General features: G+C 39.5%; 1 protein-coding gene across 2 annotated transcripts in view; it reads left to right on the top strand.

Annotated features, from left to right (window-relative positions):
- The window catches only part of HAPLN1 (hyaluronan and proteoglycan link protein 1), a 28,469-nt gene extending 3,765 nt beyond the window's left edge, over positions 1-24,704 (top strand). Inside the window, exons 2-4 of one of the 2 annotated variants that reach the window (XM_087761497.1) lie at positions 6,998-7,369; positions 16,929-17,231; positions 24,415-24,704. In XM_087761497.1, coding sequence (XP_087617623.1) covers positions 6,998-7,369; positions 16,929-17,231; positions 24,415-24,704 — 965 coding nt within the window. Of the gene's footprint in view, positions 1-6,994; positions 7,370-16,928; positions 17,232-24,414 lie in introns of both variants that reach the window. The other variant, XM_009476764.2, reaches the window with a different exon arrangement.
- The last annotated feature ends 280 nt before the right edge of the window (positions 24,705-24,984 follow it).

Raw genomic sequence — 24,984 nt, 5'->3', positions numbered from 1 at the left:
AGCTATTTCAGCGTGTTTCTGACTCCCTTAACAACTCTGTGTCAGGAACCAGAAGATCTAGTTACCCCACTTTGCTGCCCCTCCATTAGTATAAAAACTACTGACATCTCTCTCAGACTCAGCATTTGCTAACCCAAATGAACAGTATTTCATAAATTGTATTATTCTCTGATTATACTGATAGGTCATTGCTTTTATGAACAGAGTTCCGTCTTTCAAATGTCCACTCGCTTGAAACTGTGGATTTTTTTAGCTTTACTAAACACTTGCCAACCTCTTTAACATTGCAATAGGCATAGATATGTTTTCTCTTAAATCTTTCCATTTTTCCTAGAAATGAGTCACTGGCTTCATGAATATCTCTGTTGCTGCTGTCAGTGTCAGCTCTAGTTCCTGGTTCTCCCCTTGTTGGTTAATACAGTGAAACTGGACCGCAGTCAAATTTCTCATCGGCTAGACACTTTTACCTCCCTACCTTTACCAGTATTCCTTTCTGCTTCTTTCCCCTGGACCACTTCTTTTGTTCGTATCTTTTATTCTTTGGTTTTATTCCAATATCTATGAACAAAATTTATAAAATATGTAAAGCTGCATTTTATCTTTTCTGTGACCTTATTTCTTTTCCTGAAGTGAGTGGTGGATTTCATGGTTTTGGTCAGACTGCTCTATTATCCCAGACTGCTTGACCATATCACCTTCCTCTCTGGTAGTTTGTCTGCATGAAAAAGTCATTCCAGTTTAACTTTTGTGGATAAAAGCAAATGAGATAATTATATTTAAATAAGATGTGTTGTCCCCCTCATCCGCCCCACCCCAGTAAACTGTGTGTGCCTTAGGGGATACAAGTTTCACTCTTTAGAAAAAATCATAATCCTAAATGAAATCATCTGGCCAATGTGAAAATGGGACAAAAGTATACCCTAGCCACATAAGTGTCCACAACAAGAAAGCAATACTACTCTAAGCATATCAATGTAATTAAAAACTCAGATTTTTTGCTGATCTGCAAAAGACTCTGACCCATGAGAGAGGAAGATGATTCTTTTCAGTCCTCAGCTTTATATATCTCTCTAATCTATTCATAGTGCTAGTTGCTGACCAATTACTCAAAGGGGCAGAGTACCCTTCAGAGATAAGAGCATCCTTCTGTGTGTAGCTGTGTGTTTGCTGTTTTGCAAAATAAATGAAGTTGACTAAGCCATTACAGCAATTGCTAAGTTAATTACTTAAAGGTGGCAGGAGCCTTTAACATATGCCTCCAGTTTGTTCAGGTTTTAGAAATACAACAAGAAAGGCCAGTGAAGAGAATACAAAGTGTGGTTTGTGAAGGATCAGCTTTTTAGCTCTTCCTTTAATATAAGTGAATTAACATTATGCAGCATTTCTTTACCTTTCAGATACTAGAATACACCCATTTGCCTATCAGGATCTCTACACAGATTTATTCATACATACCAAGAAATAAGTCAACATGGAATGAACACAAAACTTTCTAATATCAACCTATTGAAAAAAAAAGAAAGTTAAATCAATTAATCGATAACAAAAGCAGAATAAATCTTTGCCCAACTTGTTCTGCATTATAATGAGTTTTATTTACAGTCCACTTCCTTTTCTTCAAAACAAGCCAGAACCAACAGAATGAAGGAAGCTGCATAGGCTTGCTAGACTAGCTAAAAACATGATAAGCGATTAGATGCACTACTGATTTGACTTCTTACACTAATTCTTATCTTCCCAAGTTTCATGCTTTTCCACTTTCCTTTTGACTTTTTTCCTTTGGTCCACCTTTCTGCATTTTCCCATATTCAGTGATGTTACCTCTTATTTCTTTCCATTTTCTTGCATTTATCTTTTACACTTAAAATTTCTTCCTAGTTTTGTTGCCATTCAGGACACTTTAGATTACATCATGATCCATTTTGTAGTTTCTTCTTGTAGTTGACCTGCTTCTTTTACAACAACACAACTTGCTTTCCTCTTCGGAGCATGGCATGTCGCAACAGTGTCTAATAGAAATGTCAGCAAAGAGCAACCTCGCCTCCTGTTGGCATGTTGGTTTCATTAAGGACTGCATATTCCAGAATAGACCTTAAATGATAGGTACCAGTATATTTGGGTTGTAAAAAATTATTACAGAAACAAAAGGATTCACATTAAACATAAATTTAAATTACTAATTTGCCTTTACTTGCTACATCAGTCTAATTCCATGTATATATAGCACTTAAAGGTAATTAAAGAACTGGAAAAGCTCCTCACCGATTCTGTGTGATATTTTTGTTTTGTCAAACAGTCTTAATGCCACCCACAAAGGTTTCCTTCTGTGCAGAAGAGGTGCAGAGACATTGTTATGATTTCTGTTCTATTTGTTCTATGAGGCCTGATCTTCATGCAACTTCTGTATCTATACTGAAGAAAACACATGCTTAAAGTTTTTTTAAGGCAAGAAGTGGCAATATTTTAGAAAAGCTGAAGTTTGTTATTTCGCTGATGGTTTTATGTGCTGCTAGGTCTCCTAGAAACCTCAACTTGAGTTAATACAGCCCCTTTAACAATTCCCCCCAGCACGTTTCTCAAGTTCAGTAGATGGGATCACCTGAAAAATGTTTTACCTCAATCTTGTCATCTCTATGTTGGAGAGACAGATTTCTTCTCTGCCATTTATAAAATGGGTTTTTTTTAGCTCTACTATGGTTCGGAACTATGTACCTGAACTTTTTAGCTAAGATTTATCTAGCATCTCTCTTACCAGTTGTAGGTCAAAACTTAAAAGTAATGTGTAGACAGTATTTCATCCTGTCAGTTGAGAGGTAGAAATATGGGAATTTGATGCTTGTATTTTCTTTCTTGTGCCATAAATAAAATTACATTAATGCTTTGGTGAAATAAGAACAGCTTTTCCTAGTCTTACAGTTGATATACAAGTGTTTGTTTTGTTTGTTTGTTTGTTTGTTTTCCAAAAGCAAAAGTAAAAAGGTAGTTAGTTAAAATATATAGTTTATCTGACAAAACACATCTATGACGTGATCCCTGACTTATGATTTTTTCCGTCTAAAAATGTACATTTTTTTCTCCACTGTTGCTCTGTAAGTTAGTCCATTAAAACATGGGAATAATCAAGTTTCATAGCCAGGTCAGCATAAGCTTCTGGACAGTTCTGATGGATGAAGTGGATAAAGCTGTTTGCCAAGGGGCGTTGCGTGACTCATCCTCTCTGCCCTACACTATGTTCTTGGCCTTCCAAACCTGGCTTGCCATTACTCTTAAGTGCAGAAGCCAGTTAAGAGAGGAAAAAACCGAACAAACAAAAAGAAAAACGCACAAAAAAACCCAAGCAAACAAACAAACCAACCCCACCAAAACCTAAAAAGACAAACAAATCTGAATACGTGTCCAGCAGTAAAATTTGGAACTAAACCAATAAGCCAGCACGTGAGACTGAATTGAGAGCTCTGGCATCATGAGAGAAAGTCCATTTATTGTCCTTGAAATGGGAATCACACTGAAGCCAAGGTTACATGTGTACAAAGTAATGACAACCAGAACAGCAGTACTAATTGCATAGCATTCAGACAAGGGAGAAAGAGAGGTGGAGAGTAAAACTGAGGTGGATAGCATGCAGCTGACTGTGCATCCCCCGCTCTGACATATGCTTTTCCTCAAAAGCCAGAGATTCTTCCTTCCTCCTCTCCTAGGTCTGGGAGCAGCAGCAATGTAATTTTCTGCCCCATTGTCTTGCCAGAGAGAAGGGCACATCACCTCTTTTTCTATTTAAAAAGGACTGGCTTTTAGAAAACTTGAGGGTGGAGGCATATTTCAAGCATTGCATCTCCCTTTGAACCTCCAGAGATGTAGGAGATGTTCCAGGCTGAGAAAAGCCATGCTTTTCTTTCCTTTCCCGGGTTGCCATCCCCTCTATTCTTTACACTTACTGAGATCTAAAGTCAGGTAATGGCTGCTGCAATGGGCCAGAAGAGGTGGGAAGCAGCCAGGGGAGAGGTACACCACCTCATTAGGATGCTAACACTGGAGTCAGAGGTGACAGTGCTCTGGGCAAGTCTCCAGGCCTTGCTGGCACAGACTAGCTGTTGTTAGAAAGAGCAACTATTAGCAGCCTGAGTCAAACTCTCCCTCCTGCCCCAGTCCTTTCTGCTAATATTTATTAACCTGACTATTTCACTATTAAAGACCCAATGTAGTTGAGCTCTGATTCAGATTTCTTGGTAATAACCACCCCAAAGCATAACATTTCTCCTCCCAAGGTGGACAGAAGTCTGTGGAACGCCTTTGTCCCTGCAGGAAACAGGGAAATTCACAGACAAACCATCCTGGCTGCCTTCCCTTTTTTCCTTCTCCTCATCCTGTGGAAACAGTGTTAGCAACACTTTCCATGGTGCCTTGCCTCAGATCACCTCTTTCCTTGGATGCTCTCCTCTGAAAGGGGGAAGATGGGTTATTGGAGCAGCCCCGAGCCTCTGCTCACCTCTGGGAAGAAGGGCAGTGAAAAAGAAAACCCGTTATATGGAGCTGCACGTGATCTGCTCTGCAGTAATGATTTTTCACTAGGTAGGAAGTTCTCTCATCCTGGTAAAACAACTTGTAGCGCTCAAGCTTGTTCATTCTTGGGGAAGCTGGTGCCCTGGCTAGTCTGTCCTGTGCAGGTAATAGCAATGCTGTTGACAGAGCATCTCCTGGCAAAGAACTACACATTTGGATACCTGTTTTTCTTAAGCAGATGCAAGTTTGCACTCAGTAAGCTTGTCTTCGCAATTACCATCCCTGAACATGTTTGCTTAATCATAAAATGATACATATCCTGGAGTTTCTTCTGTTGCTTAGCGTAGCCAGCGTGGACAGAGAGTGAAGTCAAGCTGAAACTGCAGTTTAAGTTAATATATCATTTAGCCCGCAGACCTGTCAACAGGACTAAGAAGCCTAGGACTGTCTGGAGACATTTATGAACTACAGATCCTAACGTCTCCCTGAACCCCCCCATGGCTGCAGACACACTGCACATTTTTGCAGTGCTGTGAACAGACAGCTGGCTGGGTGGGATACTCCCTGGTGGGCTTGTCACTGGCACCTCGTTTGTCAGCCCATCTTCATCCCAGTTCTTCCCTCTTTCAGTCATCCACACCTCTCTCTGGCTGATGACATTTTTGCATGCATTTCTGTGGTTTTGTCTTATCAATCCAGATTCATCCCCATGGACTCCAGCAGAAAATTGGTGCTAGCCTTCGCAGGGTCAGCCTCTCAGCAGCCCCCATGTTTGGAAACTTAGCCTTGGCTTTTGCTGAAGTTAGAGGGAGCCAGACTGAGCCTTAAAGTCAGGAGTCACATTTCTAGGTGGTTACATTGACTTGCTGAACATACGTAGGGAGTTACAAAGTTTTTCTTTGCAATCTCTTATGTAGAGTGGGGTCAGTAATTCTTTCTCAGGAAGCAGAGTGCTGGTGATTCATTGCTAGCTTTGGTCAGTGTCTCAGTGATAGAGGACAGCAATACCTACAGGAGTGCTGAGCTTGCTAAATCAATTTTGCAAACTGTGCATGAGAGGAGAGGCAAGAAGTACTGAAAGAAGGAAATATTCTCGCTTTTGGATACATCTGCTGACTGCCACCATGAAATCTATGCTTTCCAGGTTTTTCCCAAGGCAGCACAGCCTGTCAAAGAAGCCCCAGAGACTTAAGGTTGGAAGCAAGCACCTGCTCAAGCTGTCTATCCTAAACGTAATGATTTCATAGAGCAACATCAGCCATAGTGACCTACTAGAGAGAAAAGAGAGCAGGGAGTCTGGGGTGAGGGTGAGGAGGAGAGGAGCCAGCCAGTTAAATACAGGCTTGTGTGAAAAGTGACATCAAAATATCAAAGAAAAAATAGTGATGAATTTGAAGGAGATGAGGAAAACAGATGAGGAAAAAACAGATTGACATGATCAGGAAAGGGGCCAGGAGAGGACCAAATTTTACATTTGAAGATAAATTGGACTTCCTTACTTTGGTGGAAATATGTCAGAAGAGGAACTTGAACTCAAATGTTAGAAGAAAATATGTATAGAAAATGAGACATTTTAGAATTATGCTGACACTTTTCTTGTCAATATAAATAGTGCTATTTGATACATCAATGTTTTTTCTGTTTTCTGAGTGTGATTCATGGCATCCCAGATCATGAGGGGCTTTGTGTGCTGCTGCCTGAATAAGCTGAGTCCGTACATAAAAACTGAATTATGAAAAAACTGTAGCACTTATGGACAGGTCTGGAACAACACGCAGGGAAATCTGGGGGTTTTGTGTGGAGCCTTCTATGGATGATGGCATTCACCTACCAGCTGTACGACTCTGTCAATATATTGATACAACTGTATCTTCATGACTATGGAGTATATAGGGTGGCCTTTGCATATCTGATGGGGAACCGGTACACTCTCTGTCTGGGAGTGTACACACACAGACTGGAGAAGATGAGGCTCAGGGGAAAACTTATCGCTCCCTACAACTACTTCAAAGGAGGTTGGGGGTCGGTCTCTTCTCCCAAGTAACAAATATTAGGATGAGGGGAAATGACTTCATATTGCACCAGGGGACGTTTAGGCTGGATATTAGGAAAAACTTCACTGAAAGAGTAGTCAGGCACTGGAGCAGGCTGCCCAGGGAAGTGGTTGAGTCCTCATCCCTGGAGGTATTTAAAAGACGTGTAGATGTGGTGCTTAGGGACATGGTTTAGTGGTGGACCTGGCAGCACTAGGTTAACAATTGGACTTGATGATCTTAAAGGTCTTTTCCAATCTAAATGATTCTATGATTCTATGATTATATATAACCGGTTTATGCACCCTACAATGGCATAAATACAAAATGATTGCAAGGAACTGATTCTTCAGTCCTAATGTATAATATAGCTGATGGTTGTTATGGCATTGATCATATCTATTCTGTAAAAGGTAGATTGCAGACTAATTCTTGGTTTTGTTTTTCTCCTTGAATCCTAGCAGAAAATGGACCTCGTCTACTTGTGGTAGCAGAGCAAGCTAAAGTCTTCTCACACCGGGGTGGCAATGTCACACTGCCATGTAAATTTTACCATGAACACACATCAACAGCTGGCTCAGGAACCCACAAAATCCGGGTCAAGTGGACCAAACTTACCTCAGATTACCTCAAAGAAGTGGACGTCTTTGTTGCAATGGGACACCACAGAAAGAGCTATGGAAACTACCAGGGCAGAGTGTTTCTGAGGGAAAGCAGTGAAAACGATGCCTCTCTTATAATTACAAATATAATACTGGAGGATTATGGGAGGTATAAGTGCGAGGTGATTGAAGGATTAGAGGATGATACAGCAGTGGTAGCTCTGAATTTGGAAGGTAAGTAACACCTGAATTACACTTAAATTCAGATTTGCGCAGTGTTAAGGAATAGCTGCTTTTTTCTCCTAATACTGCTGATATTATATTATCAATGATAACAGCAAGCTGAGAAGTAGGATTCATTGTGCTCTGGGGATCTTGGCCTGATAGCCCATGACAGCGATCATAAATTAGAAGAACTTATGCTAACCTACGGCATATTCAGCTCCCAGTGAGACCCAGTGTGAAGGGAGCCAAAAAAGGATGACCAAACATAGCATGAATAACTCCATATATTTTTAATTTGCTCCTATCACTTTACAGAAGTCATTGCATGCTTTTACAGTAGACTTAGGCAAAATTATATTAAATATTCCCCTAATAGCCATTTTACGGAACTTTGGGACACTTTAGATCATCAAGCAAATACAAATCTTACAAAGAGGAAAAATGTTAAAGTAGTTTTCCGGAGAAAATGATTTTGTTTTTTCCAGCCTTATAATTGCATAAAATAGATCTCTATATTGCCTGCCAAGACAACTCCTACGTGTAGTCTGTAGTCATTTCTCTCAGCAATATTCTTGAAAACAGTAGAATACAAAGCATTAGAAAAATTAGTGAAACAGGTTTAAAGCGAGCAAAAAATTGAGCTTCCTTTTACTCTTATGAAATTCAGATAAATTTTATGAGATTCAATGCATGTAAACCAACATTTGACCTTTTTCCCCAAAGCACTACACTGAACTCAGCAGTGAACTAAAAGTTGCATGAAGATGTCTGCCTTACCCTTATAACTACCAGCAAGTGTGTGCCAGAGAGAACTTTATAGAAGCCACATTATTTGTGAAAAGTAGTTAGGAAGAAAAAGAAAACAAAAGAAGAAAATCAACCCCCTGACTCTCACACCTGTAAACAGGTGAAATATATGACTTTTTCATTGAGGGTTATTGTACATTATGATGGTTATATAGTTACCCTGCACAGTAAGACTGGCTGAGTTTTCTGTGAACCAAACAGATGTCATGGGCTTAGCTTATTTCTTTACATCTATTTTGCCATTCCTTGTTGGAGGCTGCTGAAACCTTCTATTTCTGAGTACAGAAAGGCCCTGCACAGTTTCCATGCCAGCATGATAATCAGTTTAGGTTGTTTCACCTCACATAATCCATCTTTAATAAGAACGCACAAAGTCATTTTCAAACTTAGGAGATGAAGAAAACTGGACATATACATGTCCAGTTTTTCTAAAACAGTTTTAAGTGAAGACAGAAATAAGTAGGAGGAAAAAGCATTTTATTTTATTCTTCTCTGCTAACCAAAGTCTCCCGCGTGTTCAATCTCCTCTTCGCTCAGGCAGGCACTGCAGTAGTTGCCCATTGCAGCCGCTGTCATTGAGAAAGGCCACTGAAGGGAGAGCAGTTTCTGCTTGGCATGCTCAGCTTTACCTAAGTGAAAGAAAGGCTCTGATCAGCTGCCCAGGCTGCAGGTATGGGCTCTGTGATCAGGAGACACATTATGAGATGGGCAGCCCCAGGGGACAAGAGTGATTGACCTTACAGGGTAGCTTCCAGACAATACGGATGTAAATAAAATGCTTTAGTGCAGCTGCTTCCTGCACGTGAGGAATAGTAAGTGCCACGTAATCCAGGTCAGAAACATGCAGCATCTGTTTAGCTGTGTTTGACCCCAGCACATCTCTTCTCCTTTCGCACTGTTGTGCAGATGGTCCTGGAGCCCACCTCTGGCTTGTGAGGATGCTCAATAATTTGATAATATTCTTCTGACAGTCTCCTTACATCCTAAGTGCATATCTATCAGGCGTTGAGATATTCCAGATAAATAACTATGTATCTTGTTCCCCATCAGACACCCTGTGTTTTACAGCATTATGATATTTTTGCCAATGTAAAAGAGTCAGAGCAGTGTAAAATCTTTAAATTGGTCATCACACCACACATCTGGACCAGATACTCATCTGGTGCCACTTAGCAGTGTGACTCTGAAGTAAAAGTTCATTAGCTTTCTGCTACTAAAAGCAAGGAGGTTCCAGTACAAATGCTTCCAGCTGTGCCAGGAGTGCTTGGGGAAGGGCAGATGCTGATCGGTGTAGTGGCAGATCGGGAAGTTTTACCTGAAGCTTGATACAAATACTTATGCACATGCAGAGATCCACATTTGAAAAGCAGTATTTGATTGATACTAGAGTAAGAAAGCAATAAGAAATCTTTTCTTTAAAGCATACAGTAACACAACTGAAAAAAGGAGATTTTTCTACCTTTTTTACTGAGACTGTTTCGTGACATAGCACCAGCCCATTGGATATGAAGTCTGGCTCTCACCTTCTGACATACAGTCCTCTCTAGCTTAGCGCTGTTACTCTAAACAGTGTCTCCCTCTGAAGTATGCCAGCTCCAGCCCATCCTGTATAACAGCACCACTCCTTCCTGTTTTCCCCCACCTCCAAAACAAAGAAATTCATAAGGATAGGAGGAATCACATTTCTTCAACCAAGAATGTTCCAATCTCTGCTCAAAGGAAAGTTTAAATATATATTAACTAGGGTCTGGCTAACATAAGGAACAATGTCTTTTTAATGATTTTTGTCAGGCATGGGAGAGGTGTCAAACTGTTCATTTCTCACATTATAGAGTGATGTTTCGTAAGCAGACAAGAAAATTCCATTTGTGAAACTTCATGGTAAAACATAACCTTTCAAGAAGTGAGATAAGACTAACAAGCGTGTCAATGTCAGTTCTGCTTATGGCAACTAAATCCAGTGATTCTGGGTCTAAGTGTAATTGAAGTTTCCTTCTAAAATGACAATGATTAAAATGCAGTTATATTTACAGCGGACATATATAGTTGATGGAATGTATTCCTCTGTTCGTATGTCCCTGTGCTTATTTTTTCATCTCATCTGCATCTTTATGCAGTGCTGGCTTTAGTTGCTGTTTCATGTGTTTGAGTAATGCAGAACAGATCAAGGGAAAAAAAATCAGTCTTTGGACAAAAACAAAAATGCATCAGCCCATCCTAACATTCTGCATCTGTTATAAATAATAAGGTTAATCTCACAGCAGGAAGGATTTGCATCAATAGCCTGATGTCCTGAGATGGTGGCCCTAAGGATGTTAACTGACAGCAAGACAAAACCATTTATATCCAGGAGTGCCCGCTAGCAGTGCAAAACAGCTGATCACTCCAATGTGAGCTCACTGTACAAACAGTATAACTTTGGCAAAAGCGTATTAATATATCAATATGAAAATAGTTGACCTCTACCTCAATGGACCTTTTTCTTCTCCGAATGTGGCAGTGTTTTATTCTTACTAGACTTAAAGGCCTCCTGGGATTGTCATTAAATAAACTGTTCATAATAATTGGGTACTGTTAGCTTTGAAAAAACAGTGGAATTAGATTCAGTCTGTATTTGTAACATAGCTTACATGTTTTTGGTATGTTTTCTTCACTATTATTTAATGCAGAACCACACCATTTTCCCCCTACACTAGCAAGACAGTGTTGTCTAGCAGCTAAAGCTCAGGACTAGGATTCACTGCAGTATTTCACAACCACCAGCTTTAAGAACTATTCAGCCATGTCATGATTATCATCCTGTTTGTAGCCTTAAGTACAAAGACTAGTCTAAGGGCAGGAGGGTTGGGCTGGACACAGTGGCTGCAAGAAATGTCAAGTATTGCAGAGACCAGGACACTTTTTATGTTGGCCTTGTCACCAAAGCCAGTTTCTCACTGAATTGGCCTTACTCTCCACTTGCACATAAAATACGGATCATGAGTTTTACACCCTTTGTCAAATGTCCTGAGAGTCCAAAGCTTAACAAATTAAAAGGTCTCCTATGGCAGATGGATATTGTTGCCAGAGTCATAAGCAAAGAAAGAATTCTCAACTTACACTAAATTTTCTTTATGGTAGTGCTTTACTATTTTCCTTTCTTATGAATACTAGGCATTGTAATGAATCTCACTACATCAGGTTTGTGTGCTTCAGCTTCCCAGGCATGCAAATGCCCTCAGTTACACTGCTTAGGCACAGATTTTGTGTACTATTCCTTCATGAGATTCATGGGCCAGGTGACAAAGAAAGTGGAACAAGGCTAAACTGCCAAAGGCAGATTTTTACTCTATTAGGAATTTTTTTATATAGTTTCTATCTTCAGGGAGAGGTGATAACTGAATGCAGTAGTTTTGCAATACAGGATGTAAAATAATTACTTTGTACGTTCAACAGTACCAGAAATATGCAGATCTAGATAAAGCCATTAAAAATCTCTGTAGAAAGCTGCTTCTAGATAGACACTAACTCTATGAACCAAAAAAACCATCAGGTTTTAAGATCTTGCTTGGAGGTATGTTAGCCTGTACGTCCAAGACAGAGTTAGAAAAACAACAGGCATCTCTTTAAAAAACAGACTTTATAGTTCAAAATAGATAAAACAAATCCATAAGCTCAATATAAACAAATTATTCCAGATTGTCACAGCAATCGTTTTCTAATCTAGTCATTCACTCTAATGTATGGATGTAAGCAATGGGGAATTCATAGCTGAAACCAATATGGAACCAACTCCATGCTCTCAACAGCAGGAGAAATCAGATTTAGCCTAATAATGTATGTCATATTTGTTTCTTCTGCGTATTGGTGTTACATTCATACATAAAAAGCTATTTTAAATACCCTTTGCGTGACAATCTGTTGTTCTCTCTGCTATAAAACTGGTTTTATAGGACACGCTATTTGTGGGTGCCTAGAAGACAACAAAAAGTCTTGTAAAAGACAACAAGCTTTTGTCAAGAGTAGGTCATGACAGACCAATGTAATTCCTCCTGTGACAGGGTAACAGGTCTTTGCAGACACAGCTGTGTTTTCAAGTGCTGTGAGAAATGGTACTTGAAAGATGCAGGTGAAGTAAAATTTTCAAAACAAAGCAGCAAAAAAATGATCTGGAAATGATGACCTGCAAGGAAAATGCTAAAAGAATTAGGACTAATTAGCCTAAGGAGAGCAAAGACAGACAACATTCTCCGAATTTTGATAAAGGCTGTAGGGTAATAAGGGAATAATCTGCCCCCAGGCCAGGCGAGTCTAGTTCATATGCCGGTATTTGTCAGAAGAAAGCAATCCCACTGGCAGCTTGGTTACAGGATGCCATGGGCTGGAGGGACACCATCTCAAACTTCAGTTTCATTTTTAGGGAGGTTGATACCTGCTGACAGCTAGTGGTCCACCTATGGAGTCTGCGCTGAATGATCACGTATCTGACAGTCCTGAAGTGCAGAGAAATGGAGATGGATTGTCAAGGAAAATGAGGGACTTACCACTTTTCACTGAATTTTAAAAATCCAGCATGGAAAATTTTGCCATTAAGTATATGAACCTGCCAGCATAAAACTGTACTCTACAGTATAGTATATAGCAAACCTTACTGTTACCCAGTGTTTACACTGGCTACAAGAAAACTTACTTTTCTGTTTGGGCTAGAACTCAAGGAAGTCCATTTCTTTACTCTGGCTGTGAAAAGACCTTTTTTTCCATATGAACCAACAGAAATTTGTGTTATTTTGTTCTATGTGTAAATACTCTTAAACGTGCTAATTGTGTATGGAGCTGGCTTAATAGACACCCATAAATTGTTACAGGAGTTGAGCTTTCTAAGATTATTTCCTCACCTTGTTGTCTTGGATAACCATTACAGCTCCTTGCACTGACAACGTGTCTGTAGTGAATGGACAATTGCAAAGCACTTGCACTGAACTTTAGGGATTACCCACATGTAAGACTCTGAAATACAAATAGCTTACAAAGGACACACAAATATTGTATCTTCTGCTTTCTGTAAAAGCCACAATCACAGAAGCAGAGTTGTACATTTGCAGAATTGAAAGTAAGGCATTCGTGGTGATACAGGTGTGCATATGGGGAGGATATGTTATACATCTAGTTCTTATGTTCCAATTTGGTAGAAATCCTAATTTCTATTACAACAGCCATTTTCAGGACTGCAATTGCGTTGTCACAGGTACATATAGCAAGCCTCACCCAGCCCTCCTCTTTCACTAGCAGATTTATTCTCCACTGAATTGATGTGTCTCAGGTTCTTCCTCTCTTGCTTGGAGGAAAGGAGGTCTTTCCCTGGGGGGTAGGACCTATTCCAGACAACCACGTGTTTGGGAGAGGAGCCACACTGTGAAGTCTATATTGTAAATTAATATTCCCCACGAAGGCTTCACAAGTATCTCAGCTGCTTCCTTAGGGTAAGGAGCCAAATCACTAAGGTCAAGTTAAGGCTCCTCAACTCAGTCTTCCCACAAAAAAAACCCAGATTTTAACCATCTGAGGCTGGAAGTTTTTATCTTCCTCCATTTCCTAAGCTGAATTTGTTAATGTTTGGAAATGATTGTCTTGTCTAGTGGTAAAACACAATGTTGGAGTCAGGACTTGAGATTTAGTTTCTAGTTTGGGAACAGTAACAAGCCGCAGGACAGCTTTTGTCCATTCAAGAACAGATGGGCTGGATTATCTTTTGACAGGTTGTAAGATCCAAGACCAAAGATGATGCTTTGCAATTAACTGAAGTGCAGCACTGTTAAATTGTAACAAAAGGAAGATGAATAATAAGCTCTATCTATGAATTTCACTGTTAGGTTTGATAGGGAAATGCAGAAGAAAAAATTTATATTAACAAAGATGCAAGATAATGAAAAGCTACACAAAACACATACCCAGTCAATTTTGCTATACCAAATCACCAATGGCCACCCCCATCTGCAGGGTGAAATTAATGCTAATCAGTTGCAGGCTTGTACTGCAGATGAACTCAAACAAAAATCAGCTTCTATGCAGTCTACCCGAGTATAGCCCAAAGGTAATATTACAATTTTGTGCGTATTTATGTTATTAAAACATTGTGTCCCAAACTGTCAAACTCAAGTAGATTTGTAACACATTTACATACATATTTAACCCCTTTTAAAAAGGGATTTTGGAAACCTTAAGGAGTCAAATCTGTTTGAATAGTTTCCAATTAATTGTTGCTCAGTTTTTAGAAGTATGTAAGTTTAGATCTTGATTAAAAAATATCCATCTCTGATGATTTTAGGGGTTTTTTTTACATGTGTATGCAAATCAAACACATGTACTGGACAAGGAATTGGTTGTCTGGGGAAGTGTTGTTCTGGAAAAATAATAAGTATTGGATTCCTAATAAAGTAATAAAGCTTAGACTCCTCTGACATTTGCTACATTTTTATTATAGCCAGTGATATTTCTATCTATTAGCACTGAGGGGGAATGAATAATTTTTTAAAAAAGAGGTGAGGAAGAGGAAGGAAAAACAGACATCCAGAAAAACGTGAAACATCTACAGCTTCTTCTTTATGAAGTTACAGTTAACAGGACATGTTGTGTAACTTTTCATCCATGCTTTATAGTTCAGAACAGCTAATAACTGAAAAGCCCCTTAACAAAGGATTTACAAAAACAAAGAACCTCAGCAGACTCTCTAGTTAATTGCTGAAGGAGAGCAAAATATTGTTTGTTATTACTCTGCCAAGTTTACATTTGCATGCTTTATTTTCTTGGACCAAGTCCTGAGGTTTAGTAGTAATGAAGATTTTGTTTAACAAAAATAATGCTTCGTGGACAATATATGGGCGAGGAAGAGAAAGGAAAGAAAGAAGACATTAAGATACCAGTGGAATAGACACTGAAGTGCGTTTGAGTTTGAATGAAAGAAAAATGACTTCATTGCGTGGTGACGGTCTTGCATGACCATAACACAATTTCTCTACCCTATGCTACATTGCCCCAGAGACAAGAAACTTCTTATAGGCAGGAGAATTCTTCAGCAGGGAGAAAGTAAAAAGAAAGATGGATGTTTATACCAGTGTAAAGTTTTTGGCTCATGTCATGTGTTATCTTGTCTTCAGTCCCTCTGCATCCTACAGCACTTAGTTCTACAGAGATGCTTGAGAATAAACATTCTGAGCTGGATCTTCTCTGATGCCATTTTATTTCAGCTTATTATGAGCCTGGGCTAAAGCCAACTGTAAAATTTAGATCTGAGTTAAGTTTCTAAACCTTGCCAAAGATTAGAATGGTCTGATCCAAATTTTTGTTTCAAGTCTCTTCTTTTTTATCAGAGCCACATGGAGAGGTGGTTCTTCAGATTTTCTGAAACATCTTTTATGCTTCAAGAAATAATTTTTAACTACATATCTTTTTCATAAAACAACAAGAAAATATACTGTGGAAAAATCTGTCAGATAAGGGCAATGACTTTGATTAAATGTTGCTGCTGAAACAATTCTGGAGGTGTCCCCACATTTCCCATCTCCACTTGGACGTCCTCTGTTATGAGAAGATCTCTCTGCCATACCTGTCTGCAATGGCTCACCACAGATGAGCAACAGACAGGGCTTATGGGCCAGCCTGTGGCTGGTCCTTAGGGCTGGGGGGAAGCATTTGGCAGGGCCATGCTCCTTGCACAGTGGCTTTCTGGCAAGCGTCCTTTGGTTAAGCCATAGTGCTTTTGGCAGCCATAGGGGTAGTGAGGGAAGGTCGTGTCCCGCATGGCTTCCTACTAGGGCTGTCTTGCGTTGCTGCATGCTCTGTGCTACAAGGGTCACCATCTGCAATTGGGGAAACCTGCTCCTTGATGTCTTCTGTGAGGAGCTCTCCCTCCTTGAGTGGTGACAAACTGCCAAAAAACATCTGGAAAGTAGCAGAAAAGTCTCCCTAAAAACACATACAACTTCACTGATTTTATTTGCCTATAAATTTCCCATTTTAAGATCTCAGAACACTAAAATTATGCCTCCTACCAGTCTAGCCTTGAAATGTTGCTATTAAGCCAGGCATGAAATACATTCCCGTTCTTAGGATAATGTGAAATAAAATAAAAATAAACAAACAAAAAACCAACTGTCTTGAACCTCCAGGAAATCTTGGCAAGGATCCATGCAAAGAACATAGTGCTCTCTTATGTCAATCAAAACATTTCATTTTAATGTCTATGTGTAAAAAGAAATGGTTCCTATGCCTCTGTACTACAATTTCTTCTTCCTCAATGACTGCCAGAAAATCCCCAAATCCCATCCCACAAAAAATAGAACTAGGCTGGGTTCTAATTTGCTTTTTTTAAAATGAGAAATTGATCTTACAGCTGATAAACTGGAATTTTCTGATTAAAAGCATGTAGTTGCAAAATTCAGCCAGTTCTGCTCATCTTTAGGCACTCTCAGAGCTCACAAGGGTGAGATCACAGTGGGGACAGCAAAGCTACAGATGGGAGCAATGTGCAGACCTGGCACGGTTCCCATTGGGAAAGGGATGAGGTTACAGGGAGAGGAACCAGCTAGGCAAGGGGACAGCCCTATCCCCTTCTCAAACCTAATGGCTGATGTGCTGACAGTGCATTTTTCCCCAGAAATAAAACAACAGTCTGACACACATCATGGTGTTAACCTTTATTTCTCCTTCTGATGACTGTAAGTGCTGTTTCCATTTCTTCTGCTCTTTCGGTGTTCAGTAACTCACCCTCTTTCTACCACGTCAGGTGTTGTGTTCCCTTACTCTCCACGGCTGGGTCGTTACAACTTAAACTTCCATGAGGCTCAGCGAGCGTGTCTGGACCAAGACTCTGTTATTGCTTCCTTTGACCAACTCTACAATGCCTGGAGGTCAGGGCTGGACTGGTGTAACGCCGGCTGGCTCAGCGACGGCTCCGTGCAGTACCCCATCACCAAGCCCAGGGAGCCCTGTGGAGGGAAGAACACAGTGCCTGGGGTCAGGAATTACGGGTTCTGGGATAAAGATAAAAGCCGATATGATGTTTTCTGTTTTACTTCAAACTTCAATGGTAAGAGCCTTCTTCACCCCTATCTTGTAAACAACTGTTTCTGTGCTTAGGAAAGAAACTCCAATGGCAGCAAGCAATATTTGATTTGTCAAAGCTTATATTAGGCTTGGAAAATGTTATTTTTGAATTTACAAGGACACATGCACAGAGTAAAGTTGTCTTTGCCACATGTTCACGTAGATCGTTTTTACAACTCAGAACTTGTATTGGCAGGAGTTTCTAATAGCTCCGCTTTCACCCTGTTAAAATTTATATGTACTCTTTTAGTGTTGATATAAGCCCAGTTTATTTCAGTTAAAGTGATGAAGAAACCTGCGATTAGTTAATTGAACTTTCCTGTTGAATTCAATTATAATCATAATGTTTTACAACTTAAATATATGACCAGAACAAAATTCTGATCACCACTTGATCTATGCTGTTGTATCAAGCAGCTCCTGCTCATGTACCAGATCTAATATGAATAATGATTCCATATCAGCAAAGCTATTTCTAGCTTTTATGCCTAATAATTTAGATTCCTAATTTAGTATACTGCCAAAACCCTGTTCACTTTTGATCTGGGCTTGGTCTGCTCTAAACCTTGTTTTAGCGACTGCAAGTTTTTTGCAATTAGTAGATGTTAATTCAGGTATAAAATGACTAGACCTCAGCTTGCTGTCATTTTAGGTTTAATCTAGTGGCTCAAAAGGATTTAGAAAGCACGGCTGTGAATGAGAGGAACGCTGCAAGTGAACATGTGCAAAAGGAGTCTACAATCCTCTACAGCATCATACTTGTGGATAATTCTTACGAAACTTTTGGCACATGTTTGGCTTGCAGCCCACCCAGACCAAGGAGCATGGCCTTTTTTGTTTATGCACAGACTGCTTATCCACAATGAACCATTTTTGCCCTATAGCACACCAAAAAATAAACATAAGCCTTGCTCTCAGAAGATATGCTGCAGTGCTAAGTCTGCTTCACCCTCTCAAAAAAACCCCAAATCCTCAAACCAACAATATTAAATTAGGCTGGATGCCGTCTGAAACAAAAGTTTAGCTGATTTTTATCATGCTGCGTCATTCCATGAAATGCTGGCTCATTTTTTTCTTGCTTCATTTATCCAAGGCGAAATCCTATATGAGCTCATCTCTTATATGCAGATTTAACCCTTTACTATAGAAATAGCACAGAGGAAAAAAATAAACAAGGAAAAAGAATTAAAATGTGATAGATGCACTATGCTTGCAGAGTAAACATTTGTGACTGCTAGTCACCAGTCACCACCCTTTTCCACACTAGCAGCTGGACAGTATGTCTTAAGGAAAGAGAAAAATGATTTCTGAGAAAAAAAAAAGTACTGACAGGTAAACATTTTCTGTCCATTGATACAGCAAGAGAGATAAAAGGAGAAAGAAGAATGAGGTAAGGTGAGGATAAGGTATATAGGTAGTAGAGAAATCAAAGACAAGACACTAAAATGAATCTTATCCTTGGTGAGTCTGTTAAACTGACCTGCAAGATAGAATACTACACAGCAATAGGATGATATATAGAGCCGAGCACCATGTTTTCTAGTTCCCTACAGCTCAGTGCCATGTAAGTCTCTCAAGGTGCCAGCAAAAAATCTGGACTTCTGCTTCTTTCAGTGTCCATTTCCTTAACCAGCAACTCACCAGGTTACCTTATCCTCACATGTCCCTGCTGTGTCCTCCGCTATTAATGTCCCAAGCTTACCTTAATATCCACAATAAACCCAGTCACTCTCCGAAAATTCTAACTTCCTATTTTCAGCTCAGCACTTCAGATAGTTTATGTACGCTTAACAGCATACGTCAGCTTTCTCACTGTAAAGGGTAAAGCTTACAATAACCCATTTTGCCACCAGGCTGCAATTGCCAAAGATAGTGGCTAAGAGCTATTTCTGCAACACCCAATATTGATTCTCTCAGCTCAGGAACAGCCAAGGAAAATGAGAAGTGGTTAGAACACCATGCATTTCCAGCAGCGGCAGTGACTGCTGGAGTCTCCTGACAGTATGAAACAGAGAAGCCTTCAGCTTTATGTCAGGGAGCTGGAAAAATGCCAAGGGCCCCAGGATCAGGGGAGTATAAGGTGAACTTAAAAAAAAAAAAATTCTCAAAGAGCATCAGTTGTGGGACGTGCTATGAAGAAAGAGGGTGAGTGAGGTTTAGATTTCTGCAAAGTGGGTTCTTTTTAGGGAAGGAAATACCCCAAACACATTATGATCTCAGGGATCATAGAAAAAAAAAGGCCTCAATTTTAAATAGCTTGGTAGTCAAAGATAAAAAGTCTCTGTCTAAAATACACGCAAACCTTGTTTTATGCCTGAAGAAGAAAGGTACAAACCAGCAAAATTACATTCAGCCATTAAGGTGAAAAATGAAAAAATAGTCATCAACACAGTGAGTTCAAATCCAAGTTCAGCGTTTTCACTCTGGAACTGTTGGATCCCATCTGTGATGAGCTGAATATACAAAAAAAATACCAGTAAAAAAAGGTTTTCTTATACCGTTAGTGAAGAATTCTACCTGCAGTCCTATTGCCTGCACAGGGAAATTGTTTTCGCAAAGTTTGTCTGCAATGTAATATAAAATAATCTTAGTACTTTATGAAATTACTCTCTGCAGTGTCTTTTCTTAGGCTAGTATAAGTCAATAGTTGAACATTTTGTTCTGCTTGTATAACTGCTTCATACTCAAATCATTCTATTGGTTCATAGAACCAACATAGAACTGTTCATGTTTTGTGCCTGTGCAGGCAAAGCCAAAAACCTGAAAATGTTTCATACACTTCATAAATAGTAGTATCAGCTACTTACCAGTTTATAAGAATACATAGTGATGCATTTCATAAAATAATGCAAAAAGTAACATTAGCATAATGCTATCCATTAAATCCATCAAAATATTGTGAAGTAGCATAATTTTTTTGCCTCCATAAGGATAACTATTGGATTGCAATATGTTTCCCAACCTGCTTTCACATTCCTCACATTGATAAAGACTATTGAAAATGAATACACACAAGTGGAAAGTATCTATCTTAAATTTGGAAATTCCATGTTGGGATTTCCGGATGTCTGTGTGCTCAGCTCCACTCCCTCACAGTCAATTTCTCCTCTGCTTTTCCTTCACAGTAGGAGCCACTTTAGTCCATGTTCTCTTTAGAAAAGCTAAAGGTTCCTGCCCCACATGGTGGGACAACCTGCCATGATCCGAAGGTTTGCAAGGGCTGTAGACCACCCCAATTTCTCTCCCATCTCCGCCCCAAGGAATGGGAATGCTCCTCTTCCATATATTCCCTTTGGAACGTCAATTTGGGCTTCTACACACCAATTCAAGGGAATAAATGCAGCTAAATCCTTTTGTTGCAGTCTTCCCCAAAAGGCATGGGACAAAGAACATATGGTGGTATAGCTGAGTGGCTATTCTTTGCTTAATTTCAAAGGGTTTCTGAAGGAGAACAGTGAGTTTCTTGAAGAAAAAAACATGGGAATCTTTTGCACTGAAAAGTGTTAAGTAAGCTAAATATAAATGTATCTATCACCTCCTCTATAATTGAGCATTTTCAAAGAAAAAAAGTATAAGTAGAGCTTGTATCACACTTTCTGCTCATTAACATTTTGTTATAAACTTTGCACACAGAACCATAGTGCATAATTGATTTGTTATCAGCTCTAGCAGAATCAAGTAAAAATCTCATGTTAGCAAAGTTAAAAATACAAAAAATACATTTTAGGGATTGTGTTAAAAGTGCAGCTGTGAACCACCTCTTTATTACAGTAATGCATTTGATAATCCATTGAAATGGGAGAAAGGATAGAAAGTCATCTCTGAATAATGCATGCTGATGGCTCATTTGACTGTTTCAGAATATTTTGTAGCTGGGAACATGTAGCCATTGTTCCAAAAAGAGAAACAAACTGCCCCAAAAGAAAATTTCGTAACCTTTTTTGGAAGCGGTTGCTTCTGAGTCAACAGATTCACTGCTAATATTGGGGGGGGGTCTGGAAGAGAATTTTTTAAAATTGTTCCCACGTCACAAATTTTTAACATGTTCTTCAATTTTGAGGAACAATGGCCTCTCTCAATGGTTTAGTATTGCTATAAGATATACTGAACTGTGTCTGCTGAGCAGATGACAAGGTCTACATGTTGTGCAAGCTACAGATACACCCTGCTGGCTGCCGAGAATGCCTTTTATGGCTGTATGAAACCACAAATTAGAGAAGTTTGCTCTTTACACAGTAAAACAACTTAACTGATTTCTGTGGCCATAAGCTTTTCAGCATACACACCAATTGCTGGCTGCAAAGGCAGTCCTGCACTCAGTATTCCTTCTAACATGTGTTGCCATCCATCAGGCAGAGCTTGCTGCTCGGCTGCCCCTGCACAGCATTGAAGCCATGAGGCTGAGCAAGGGGCTGCCCAAGCAAGCCAGTAACCTGTCAGGAGTAGTCTTAGGGCTGAGCCCGAGTGCTTAGATACTTGATGGCTGGATGCACAAGGAGGCATCCTCTCTGAGCACTCCACCAAGAAACCCTCTTCTGAAAGCATTGCATTAACACTTTCATGCAGAAAATAGCGAAAGGGGTGGTACTGCCTTTCTGTGCCTCTGAAGATGATGGCCCACTGTCTAGTACACCCAGCTGCAATACAAAAACTTACTCTTAAATCTCTCAATTTAGAGCTGAGCTTGGAAAAATCTCCAAGGGTGGTGCATCTTTCAAACTCCCACAGTCACAAGAGTGTAGGGTATGAAAGTGCTCAAGTTTTCCTCTGTAAGCTGTTCTGTTACATGCAAAAGCTTAAAATAGCTATTATAGATGGGGTTTGATTAGGTTTGCATAAACCCTCTGCCCCATGATTTGGATATGAGAAGTCAAATCAAGCACATTCATCCTCTGTAGGAGTGACCCAACTACCAGATATTAATGAGAGACAGAGAGTTAATGCCTCCCTCTCCTTCCACATCAATTAATAAATACTAAGATTGAACAGTTAGGAACCCTTCTAACCTATTAGTAGGGGCAACCAGCAAATCTGTACTGAGTTTTTAACAGAATTTTATTTGATCAGACATTCTGGACACATATTGCACCCCTGTGGGGTTTAGTATTAAAGTCCTCCTATTTAAGGAAGGGGCATAGCATAGGAGTTTTTATTATTGATGTCATATGTCAAAGCCTGACCTTCCTGCAAATCCCTAGGAAATTACATTCCATTGACATATGGTTTGAAGAGCAGCTAATAAGCTAGGTGAAGTTTACATACTATCAGTCCAAATCCCTGTTCCCCGAAGTCTGAAATCGTGTTTGCTTTGTGGAAACCTCTTAATAATATAATAGGAACAGGTTTCCACTTAATAAACATTCTTTTTAGTGACACCTTGTAAATACTCTCAAATTGCTGAAATGGAGTTAACCAGGCATTTTACAAAGGAGTAGTTTATCTGCTCTCAACAGTTTTCTGTGGACGTATTATAGATATTGTCTCTGACAGTAATGAAATTTTTTAAAAGTTTCTTCTCCACCACAGCGGCAATGTACATGCCTTTTTTTTTTTAATGTTCTTGTCATGATATACAATTTCCAACCTTTACACAAAGTTAATTCAATCATCTTTATATTGTCATCTGACCTGACATGTCTTCACACAGAAAAAAGCTATGCTTTTTACAGGGATCTGGAACTGATGTAACGCTTCATCTTGCTCACCACATTTTCTTTGCCACGGAAGTGATCTGAAACTGAGCAGAATTCTGTTTGTGTGTTTGCCTGGTTTTTATGAGGAAGAAAAAGGATATTATTCTGGAGTACATTCTTAATTAAGAAATAAAGAGTGTGCTCTGGAATTAGAAGATCCCCACATGAATAAATTCCATTGTTTTTCAGCTAACTTGCCTCTTACAGGACAGTCAGATTGAAAAATTGTGAATTTATTTGGAAATTATTATTTCTTCAAAAAAACAGTATTCCTCTGCAATCCATTTCTACCTCACACTTGGTTAATTGTCAAATCAGCAATGATAAATTACCCTAAGTATAATGAATGAAAGGCTTACAATGAATTTATATTGCCTTGATAAATGAAATTAATGTTAGTAGTATTGCTGCTTATGGATTAGTAGGGGAGACTTCCTTTTTGAGCTTAACTTGCTGGCATATGTTTTCATTACCTTGGGATGGAGTCACATTTTTCTTAGCAGTACTATCAGCTCAATGCTGTCTTACCGTGAGGATATATCCTTTGATGCCTAAAGAGAAACAGAGCTGCAAAACTGCTGCACATGGTTTTGACACTGCTAATGAAGACTTACGACAGGCATGGTTTTGATCTACCACAAGCTCAAACTCTGCTTCTGAGAAGCTGTGCAGTATCTCAGCTTTCTTACAGAAAAAAAAAATTAAATTGTGCTTTTACTTAATCAGAAACAAGGTCACCACCTTGTCAGAGAGTAAAACTGCATGCGTTACCTCCAGCCACTATCACCTAAATGCTATCAAAGGCCAGATCTTGCTATGCCATGCTTCTGAGAGGAAAACTCAGAATGGTTTTAAGCTAATGCTGGGAACATAAGGTAGAAATGCACTGCTTTGGACGTTTGACTGATTTCCCTTCTCTGACAGTAAGATACAGCTGCATGAGATCTGCTTTGCCTCAAATCTATGGGGTTCCTCAGACATTTGACTGGATTGTCATTGGCACCTTGTTGGTAAATGCATCTGGCATCAGAGTCAGATGCAGAACGTGTGCCCTCCTCCGAATCCCAGAGTGTCTTCCATCATCCCTCTCCCACGAACTTTTTCCTGCTGGTTTTTCTTCCTCCACGGATGAATATGCATTGCAACAGTTCAGTTACCACTGAAAGCAAGTGAGGGTGGGGATGTCATGCTGTGCTAAGTTAACAGAAATAAATATAGTGCTACTTTTTTTTGTTCAAATAGTCTGTTTTCTCTGCTTGCCTTTTTTTTTTACTCCCAATATTTATCAACTCACTATAAAAATATTTAAGTTATTTTTAACAGCGCAACATACAAATTGCACAGTCCCAAATCAACCACTGTTTGATATGATTCTGCAGTGGAACATCCCCATTTCTCCTCAAACCACCTTTATAATATTATATCATCTTAATCATGTCACTAATGACCCTTTTTTCTTCTTTCTCTTACTAGGTCGTTTTTACTACCTAATTCACCCTACCAAGCTGACCTACGATGAAGCCGTTCAGGCGTGCTTGAAGGATGGAGCTCAGATTGCTAAAGTTGGCCAGATATTTGCCGCCTGGAAGCTCCTGGGGTACGATCGCTGCGACGCTGGCTGGCTAGCTGACGGCAGCGTCCGCTACCCAATCTCTAGGCCAAGGAAACGCTGCAGTCCTAACGAAGCAGCGGTTCGCTTTGTAGGCTTCCCTGATAAAAAGCACAAGCTGTATGGTGTCTACTGTTTCAGAGCATACAACTGAAAATACCTAGAGCACAAAAGTCTTAAATTCATTAAGAACATGTGAAAGATTTCTTTTTGATATGAACTCATGCAAGTTACCAAAACTGTGATAAACCTTTTTTACTTCCTGTAAAGAGTCATTTTCATAAACCCAACCCATTAATTTTGTTTTGTTTTGTTTTAATATTTTTGTAAAAGTATCATGCCATAGATATTTTAAATTAATATAATTTAATGGAAGCTCTAGGTAAGGCAGTTTCAGAGCCAAATTTCTTAAGCTACGTCATCCCACCAAAATA

This window comes from Nipponia nippon, unplaced genomic scaffold (assembly GCF_047370975.1).
Source record: "Nipponia nippon isolate SJK-2023a ecotype South Korea unplaced genomic scaffold, ASM4737097v1 scaffold_24, whole genome shotgun sequence".
Taxonomy (NCBI): domain Eukaryota; kingdom Metazoa; phylum Chordata; class Aves; order Pelecaniformes; family Threskiornithidae; genus Nipponia; species Nipponia nippon.
Note: the sequence above shows the minus strand (reverse complement) of the source record. Positions and strands in the feature narration are given on the sequence as shown.